This window comes from Berghia stephanieae, chromosome 14 (genome assembly GCF_034508935.2).
Source record: "Berghia stephanieae isolate SIO BIC M18660-M18661 chromosome 14, UCSD_Bste_1.3, whole genome shotgun sequence".
NCBI classification, from domain to species: Eukaryota; Metazoa; Mollusca; class Gastropoda; order Nudibranchia; family Aeolidiidae; genus Berghia; species Berghia stephanieae.
In genome coordinates, this window is record NC_088373.1 from 29,333,113 (window position 1) to 29,342,747 (window position 9,635).

The 9,635-nt window shown below is 34.5% G+C and overlaps 1 protein-coding gene across 1 annotated transcript; it reads left to right on the top strand.

Moving 5' to 3' along the window:
- The first annotated feature begins 2,752 nt into the window (after window positions 1-2,752).
- Window positions 2,753-8,881, top strand: LOC144959564 (uncharacterized). Its single transcript, XM_078892182.1, has 3 exons — window positions 2,753-2,894; window positions 5,443-5,469; window positions 8,250-8,881. Exons 1-3 carry the CDS (start codon window positions 2,753-2,755, stop codon window positions 8,879-8,881), a joined length of 801 nt encoding a protein of 266 aa, XP_078748308.1.
- Window positions 8,882-9,635: the final 754 nt, after the last annotated feature.

Sequence of the window (9,635 nt, forward strand, 5' to 3'; positions counted from 1 at the left end):
AACAATACTCTCCAGTTAGGTCCCCATCTGACACCTTACATTATGCATATCAACCAAATAGAAGTGTGGATGATGCCAATAACCTTTTGTTGAATAATATTTACAGTCATTTAGATAAACCAAAGGCATATTGCAGAATTCTTTTTATTGATTTTTCTTCAGCAATCAACACGATTCGGCCCCATTTACTTGTTGAAAAGCTAAAATGATTAAATATAAATCCCCATTTGATTTCCTGGATTCTAGACTTTCTTTTAGAAAGAGCATAATTTGTAGAAATTAATGGAAACAAATCTAAAAAAATAATTACTAATGCAGGAGCCCTTCAAAGGTGTGCTCTCTCTCCTAACCTCTTCAATGTTTACACAAATGACTGTACATGCGACTTGGTCCCAATTTTAAAATTTGCTGAAGACACTGCCCTTCAAGGGTTAATATTTAAAAAATGATGAAACGGCATACAGATCTTAGATCGACAGATTTGTTGGTTGGTGTGAAGATAACTCCCTGAAATTAAATGTAGGAAAAACCAAAGAAATGATTTTAGATTTTAGAAAGAACACAAATTCTATCAGTCCGCTCAAAATTAACAATCGAGCTATTGAGCAAGTTTTGGTTTACAAATATGTGGGTATTCTAATTAACAATAAAAATATCAGTGGCATTTACAAGCCGATGCTGTTATCTCTAAATCGAACAAAATAATGTATTTGATTCGGAAACTTTCAGAATTTGACATAGACAAAACGTTATGCACCCTTTTTATAGACCCGTTTTGGAGACCGTAATTACTTTTTGTATTACAGCATGTTGTGGAAATGCCAGTATTTGCGACATTAATAAAATTGATCGGATAATTGATAAAGCCAGGAGTTATACTCACTCAATTTCCAATGTGGAAGAACTGTTCAAGAGATTTTGTCTAAGTAAAATGGAGAAAGTTATGAAGGATGGCGATCGCCCCCATCACAAAAATATTAAGTTCTCCATGAGGAGCCGTCGCCGTATATCTATAAAAACAAAGACAACACGTCACCTTAATTCATTTTTGCCACATGGTGTTCAAAGTTTTAACGTGCAACTGTGGTTTAAATTAAATACTAACTTTTAAATATACACACACAAGTTGGGACTAAAGGCCATAGGTATGGTCTATCTCAATTTATCGAATTACAACATAAAGTGTTGCTATTGGTTCTTGGTTGTATATTTTTTACATTTTTGTGCATTTGCATATATATATATATATATATATATATATATATATATATATATATATATATATATATATATATATATATATATATATATAAGATTGTCGCCATAGATTCTCAACTTTGTGTTTATACATTTTTATGCATGCCACGTCTGAAAACGAATTTCCATTTTTTTGGATGAATAAAGTATATATTATTATTATTATTATTATTATTATATTATTATTATTATTATTATTATTATTATTATTATTATTATTATTATTATATTTTTATTTATTATTATTATTATTATTATTATTATTATTATTATTATTATTATTATTATTATTATATTATTATTATTATTATTATTATTAAAAATATTTTATACCATGAATTTAGTCTTTACCATCTGGGAGAAGGTTTTGTCAGATTGAATGTAGAACTAACAAGTATAAATCAACATTCGTTCCATCAGCAATAAAAATATTGAATATTTCATATGGTACAGAAAAATCAAGGACTGATGTGTTGATTGATTGACTGATTAATTTATTTAATGTTAGATTAATTGATAATGATGATAATATTTCGTGACGATATGCCACAATTATAGCAATTTGAAACGAAATGAATTTGTTTATGTTGTGTAAATAGAAAGAAAGAAAGAAAGGAAGGAAGAGAGAGAGAGAGAGAGAGAGAGAGAGAGAGAGAGAGAGAGAGAGAGAGAGAGAGAGGGAGATAATAAGTAGGAGTGAAATATCTGTTCAATGTTATAAGTCATCATATAACGATATAACAAATGTAACTAAATGACAAATTGCCAACTTTTGGACAATAAAGATCTATTATTATTATTATTATTATTTTTATTATTATTATATTATTATATTATTATTATTATTATTATTATTATTATTATTATTATTATTATTATTATTATTATTATTATTATTATCATCATCAGTATCATCATTATCATTATTATTGTCATTATTACTATTATTATTATTATTATTATTATTATTATTATTATTATTATTATTATTATTATTATCAATATTATTATTAAATTTCTTTGAAGGAAAACCATGGTCCTATTTGACTTTGGTGTGATGTTGTGAATGTGCTCGTCCCATTTTATGTCTGATTTTATTGTTATTCCTAATTATTTGGCTTATGTTATGTGTAGTTGTGTAGCTGCAATCGCATGTTATTGAATATTTTTTTCTGGTGATGGAAAAGGCGTTGCATTTCTCCGGATATAACTCCTCGCGGTGGCTCTGTTCTCAAGACGCCAGTTTCTCAATGTCATGTTGTGGATGTGCTCGATCTTCTTGTGATTTTATTGTCAAGTATGCACTTGTGGCATCCGGTAAAAGACGGAATTTTGATTTAAGATCATTGATATAAAAAAGAAAGAGAGTAGGACCAAGGACTGAGACTTGGGGAACACCAAACTCTACTGGGACAGACTTGGATGATTCACAGTCTATGATCACTGATTGGGTACGCTTTTCAAGAAGTTGTCAATCCATCTGTCTATTTTTAAAATGTATCCCATATCGTTGAAGCTTGTGGCACAATATGTTGTAGTCAATTTAGTCAAAGGCATTGGATACGTCCATTATAAGTACATCCGTTTGTTGAGAGGCTTTGAGACATCATCAATAAAGCTTATTAACTGTGCTTCACGTGAGCGCCTAGACATAAAACCACGTTGACGTTCATATAAGATACCATGCCTATATGTGCATTTTGTTATCTGGCTGACAATGATGTGCTTTTGATATAAGTCAGAGACATTGGGCGGTAATTTGAAAGAATCGTTCTCTGTCCTTTTTTTGATAAACAGGAGCTACATTAGCTTTTCTCCAGTCCTCTGTTACTTCACCAGTGTTGATTGTTCTCTGAAAAAAAAATGTCCACTGGCCTTTGTATGATCCAAGATTCGAAGAAGATTTGCATTCTTAACAATTATGTTTTCTATCACAGGCTGTTTTCCATTGATGTAACTGCGTCTGTCTGCTATTCTGTTTTCTGCAATTCTTTTCAGGGTCAAAGGTTGCTTTTCAGAAACGACAGACTGAAATTGTCCATTTAAGGCTGTCGCTAGGTCAATAAATGCTGTGGTGAGGAGCGTTTCGTTGCTATTTTTACCGTGCCCAATGTGCTATTAACAACAAGAGATAGAGTGAGTAGAAAAGTGCCAGAAGACAATAGAGAATAAAAATGTTCGCGTCGGTGATGAGGGTTTGAACCCGCGAACTTATTGGTACGACAACTCCGCCTGGCCTGTGAGAGCGTGACTCTACCGTATGAGCTATCCACGATACCAAAAACAATCGTATCAAACTCAAGTCATTACTAGAGCTCTCTCCTCACCAACTACTGGACATCGCGGGTCCAACACACACAACCCCCGCGAAGTCAGTTGGCCAGCAATTAAGCTTAATAGCCAATATTCTTAACACAAACATATAACATAGAAACAATTGAGACATTGAGTATGCTCCGGTATATGGAGTGAATTTTTAATTCAGAAAAGTGAGTGGAGCAGGCAGTTATGTTAGTAACAACAAGAGAGCAATAGAGAATAAAAATTTTTCGCGGCGATGATGGGGGTTTGAACCCGCGACCTTATTGGTACGACAACTCCGCCTGGCCGGTGAGAGCGTGACTCTACCGTATGAACTATCCACGATCCCCCCCAAAAAATCGTGCAATTGCTTTTGCAAGAAAAAAATATGACGAGTTTAATAAATACAAAGGAATGTAAGTATACGTTTATTCAACCCCTCCAAGGAAGATTATTAGATATTTTGTAAACAAATGGTATGGTATTAGTACTTCTATTCACCATAATGTGTATCTTTCTCATTCTGCTTATATAACAATTTGACCCAAAACTAATAGCTTTGTATTTGTATTCATGCGCGCCAAAAGCTTATTTTAAATTACCAATCAGCTGTTTTTTACACCTAATTCAACACCAGTAAAATGTTCGAATCTATTCTCCAATCGTTGAATAAAATATTTATTGAATTCATTGCAAAGTAAATCATTTTCTACAAATCATTAGCTGAAGGAAGGAATAACGGTATTATTTCAGGAGTTTCGATTTATTCAATCCGTTTGTTTATCGCGGAATAACTCACTCGCAAGCTTTGTTATATCCAAACCCGTGAAATAATCCTATATTGTTTATAAAGTAACGAACAGCGTTAAAAACAGGCTTGAGCTTATTTGATGCATTGCGCTTGGTTAAAAAAATCACATCAGCCAGCCGGATATAGCGTGCCAATATATAAAACAATGTGTAACATTAAACGTTTATAGTTGGATTAATACAATATAATGAGAACTACTCACACAAATGGTGGCTAAAAAATAACAAAGAGCTGAGTAATGTGAATTTCGTTCTATCTATTATTTATCCTTACCCGGGTGGAAAGCGGACTTATAATATGCTGGACTAAGCAAGCAGTCGGTAAGGTGCTTATACATTTTTCGGACAAAGACATCGGTGTAAAAAACCAGGGACATCTCCAAATGTGACCCTTCGCCTCAAAACGGTATTAAGTCGGGTTGGTTAAGATGTTGAAAATTGAATTTATAGTCAGAAATATCAGATTTTTGTTGAGTTTATATGATTTATTGAGGAAAAGGACAACCATATTTTAGAGTGCTAATGCCAACAATTTATATTTTTGCCCAGTTTAACATTTAATTCGGCTTTTAAGCATCTGGTTCGTTCCGACATAATACCGTTTTGAGACGACGGGTCACAAATGCCTTTCACAAAGACATAGTCCCGACCAACTGCTGTGCAAGACACTCATAAAGGTCGCACAAGACATGTCACCCATCTAGTATTTTACACGTTGATAATTCTTGAATTATTTTCACTGGGGGGGGGGGGGGGGGGGGGGCTTTGAATGTAATAATATGAAATATCGCTGAATCAAACACCGTCTTTAACACCAAACAGATCCCATGTAAGTTTTGTACAGTACATACTTTCAAAGAAACCGCAGTTTTCAAATACAAGAGGGGTATAATTAGAATTACTTAATCATAAATTTGACCTCTCCATAATGAGCTCCTGCTTGTGTGCCATATGTTTATAGTATTGCTATTCGCCGCATGCTATACAAAAATTCCGTGCTTTGGCTCACTCGAGAAATACTTGTAAATTTTCCTCATTGTGACAAATTTCATGTTTTACTTATTTCGTTTTCAGTTCTTATCAATTTAAAAATCCACAAAAGTAAGTAACAATTGATTATATCATTTGTGTGTAAAGTATTCAATGTGCTGTGTCATTTTGAGCCCAGGGTGACAATGTTAGTGAGTAGTTTACATGAATCTCGTGAGAAGCCGGTTGCGAGTTCAGTGATCGTAATCACAACCGAATTCAATGTTTATAATATTGTTAATGTAATCTATCCAAATGTTCATTCATCCTAGAGCCTTTGTTTTTTTTATATACCGTAATGAAGAACAATTCACAAGTATTGTACTGTAACCGATGCAAAAAAAAACAAACCAAACCAAACCATCTGCGTAGTGTCACTAACAATTCTAATGCTCGAGCAAATTCTTATTAAAACCCATTAGACGATATCCGAGTCAACGCGTGCGCACAAGTTGTAGAACGGATTAAAGTTACCAACATGACATCCCAGTCACGGTGTCAATAAGGAATTGCAATCATCATCACACTGTTGTCAATTAATTATTAATTGGTTCTCATGTTCCACTTTCGTTTTGTTTTTGTTTTTGTTGTTGTTGTTGTGATGTGTAGTGAAAGATCGATGAGAAGCAACACTTTGGAAATTATAATAACATAATAAAATGATATAATCAGATGTGTTTAGGGAAAATCATCACTTATTCTGTCAACTAGATTAATGGTACCAACACAAAACTATGTGCAACTGTAAACGCTTATAGTATCTTGAAGGAACTGAAGTGAAAACGAAAAACCCAGCCATCGATGTAAAAACAATAACAAAGGACCGAGCCAACTTCTTTCTTTCATTATACATGTTTCTGGTTAGCTGCATAATTAAGTAACACTGGCTGGCCATAGAATATCCTAAATTCTGTGAACAAATAATAGATAAATTAATACCTTGCTATATATTCTTGAGTATACCCTACTGTATTGGAACTATCATTGAAGTTAGCAAAACATTTCATTCTTTATGACGGATATAGTATAACTTCTATTGTTGGACATTTGGACGTTGTGAGTATATTTCACGTTCGTGACTCTTTTTGAATATATTTCGCTGTAAGGTCAATGGATTTAGTACATAAAGAGTGAGTGCATTTGCAGTCGGATTCGGTCCCTTTATTGGTGACAAAAGAATCATTACACAGACGAAACACACAGGCTTGTCATCTAAGCATTGTGGCTTTTCGCATGAAATCGAGTGAAATATAAATACGATGTTCGTTCAATTGTAGAAACCATCAAGGCTTGAGAGATTATTTTGTTAAGGTATCCTTATAGTATTATTCATATTCTGATGGGCACAACAGAATTGGTAACAAATGAATTTTCCTAATTTCGGTTGACGTCATTCCTCGTGCTATTTGTTTCTGCCTGGCCATCAGTTCTCACAAAATTCAGTGACAGACAACTTAATGTTCGCGTAATTTTTCACCAACTACATCTGGTAGCACTGTAGAATGAGGCTTGAGTCATACAAAACTTTCTTGTATAAACTAAATTTAGTAAGACCATGTGCTAACAGTGTTCCCCAATTCTTTTTAACAAGAAAAAGTTGACAAACTATCTTGTCAAATATTCTTCTATACTATCTGGTAGATAAGATACAGTCAAACGTTTCTATCGTGTAAACAAACGCATGTTCTTGATTCTGGTGTGGCCTACCGTAGTCTTTATTTACCTTATAGTCTAGCATTAGGACTTGTCTTTTGGCGACAGATTAGTGCACCGCCGAGAGAGTTGTCGCTATTAGTGCTCAAGGAAATAAATGATGCCATTGGTTGAACAATTGATTATCGCTCACGATTTTTTTTGTGGTCAGGCTATAAGTTTACAAGGCTCTACTGAGAAAATGCTGTGAACTAAACTTAAACCTGGAAAGTCTCTAAATTTTAGTGACAAGATCAAATCAAATTATCCCTATATTTCAACATTAGAGAATACTGTAGTAAAATGTATGAAAAAGTGAAATTGATGACCAAAGTAAGGAATGTCATTGGTGGGTGTTTGATTTTCCTGCACAACGGAACTTCTTTTTACTGGGGCAATCTCTCAATCTACGTGACGTCATACACCCTAGCTCAAACAACTTCTTTGAGCAACCAGCTTGCAAGTCCATCTTGGGTTTTCTCTTTCGCTTTACCTTTTTGGCTTCTTGGCATGTTTTCGAGCGGATATTTGTCAAAATTCATCAATGTTCGAATCTTACTGGGATTTGCAATCTTTCTACAAAATTTGTCATTTTTCGTGACCTACTTCTTGTTAGACATTTCTCTCTCAGCAGTGTATATTGCGTTTAAGTATTCTAGCAGGATTTGGCAATGGATTTTATGAGGGGAATCTTCAACAACATTTCATTCTCAATCTGTCCGAGCGCCATACATCCCTATTCTCTACCGTTGTCATGGCAGGAGGACCGGTAGGTGGGATCTTTATTAGTCAATCTGTCACGTGGTACACTAACCCTTCGAATCTGTCCCCGGAAATCAAAAGTGGATCAATGTATTTATTCACTCAGGAAGAAATAATTTCCAAAGTGCCTGTTACGCTCCTTATAATTGGTATATGTCTTTCTACCATGCAGACGGTGGGGTTCCTTCTACTCCAGGAATTACGACTAAATCAATCATCATCAACAACAACGGCCACAACAGCAACAACAACAACAAAAACAACAACAACAACAACAAAGGAAACAACTACAACGTCATTGTGTACTTCTTTACGACCGATACAATCGCTGCAAGATAAGTTCCCAAATCTAAACAAATCAACAACATGGAACGGAGCTTCTGCTGATATTTTGACAGAGTCCTCTTTAATCTTGGTCAATAACGACTCAATCCACGTTAAGGAGAAATGTGTCAAGAACTACACGCCTTCAGAGATGCTTCGAAGTCGGACTTTTTACTTCATGTTTGTCGTTTGTATTTTAGGTTCTTCATCCAGAATTATTGGTATTTCCTACTACAAAATTTATGGTCAAATTTGGATCAACGATGACCATTTTCTCACCAACCTTGGAACAGTACAAGTTATCTCTGAAATCCCCGGCATGGTTGTATGGGGTTATATCATTGACCGAATTGGTGTGACGTCATCTCTTGTGACAATGTACGCCGGAAGTTCTCTGTCCCTGTTGGCGATGTACTTCTCTGCACGCTGGGATAGATGGGTTTATTTTATATCGGCCGTACTTGTATGCCTAATAACAAATATGTATACGTGCTTTAGTATCGCAACGTTTAAATGGTTTGGAAATGATTTTTATACGTTCAACATCGCCATCGTCAAGTCGGCAGCGACTTTAGGAATCACTGGAACGACTCTCGTGCTCGACTCCCTCATCGCCAGGTTTGGCCATTTCTTTGAGTTTGGCTTGGCTGCTTTTTCCTGTGCGGTGGCTCTCGTCATCATTGTTGCCTCGTTTCCAAGGAAATAACTTGACGAAAATTTGTCACCCACCGCCTTAATTTGGTGATACGTCTAGTTTACGTGATGTTAAAAAGTGAATAGTGTAAATCTAAAATGATGAGAAGTGATTTGTTTTTGTTTTTAAGGCTTTTACGGAACTTCCAAAACGTTGAGATCATATCAGCGCCAGTAAAAATAGAAGAAAATGAGATAGTAGTAGGGGGAATTAGGTATAAAAAAAACTTGAATTGTGCAAATTAGGGTTGAAAGCATGAAAATTACATAAGTTGTAGAATATGAAAAATCCTGTAATTTATGCTATAGAACCAGTGATATAAGGATTAGTTGAGATACAAGCTTTTAAATAAAATTTTGAAATGGACGGCAAAATAATTTGTTCATTCTTATTATGTAACGATTTTAAAAAGGCGACCCCAAGTTTGATTTACGTCATCCATTGGTGACTATTTTTAGCGTCAAACCGGATATTTCCCTTTCACTAAACTTTCGATTCACAAACTATCCCAATTGTTTAATCGTTAATCTTATTCAATTTTGCTAGTTTTCAAGGATAGATTTTTGTCTGATTTAGCAAGAATAATCAACTAGATATACTCATATAGATGGACAGCCATACACACTCGCAAAATGCAGCTTGATTAAATGTCGGGAACCGGTGTTGACACAGACAGTGCTCCTATACATTAATGAGAAAATAAAAGCAAATTCATTTTTAAGAATTTTGGTATTTTTATGCTTGAAATTAATGCCAGATAATGTTC

Excerpts from the sequence above, each read along its gene's own strand:
- LOC144959564 (XM_078892182.1), top strand. The coding sequence starts at position 2,753 with ATGTATCCCATATCGTTGAAGCTTGTGGCACAATATGTTGTAGTCAAT. Across the intron at positions 2,895-5,442 it reads GCTTATTAACTGTGCTTCAC|TTCTTATCAATTTAAAAATC; the intron begins GTGAGCGCCTAG and ends TTTCGTTTTCAG. Across the intron at positions 5,470-8,249 it reads CAATTTAAAAATCCACAAAA|AGTCCTCTTTAATCTTGGTC; the intron begins GTAAGTAACAAT and ends ATATTTTGACAG.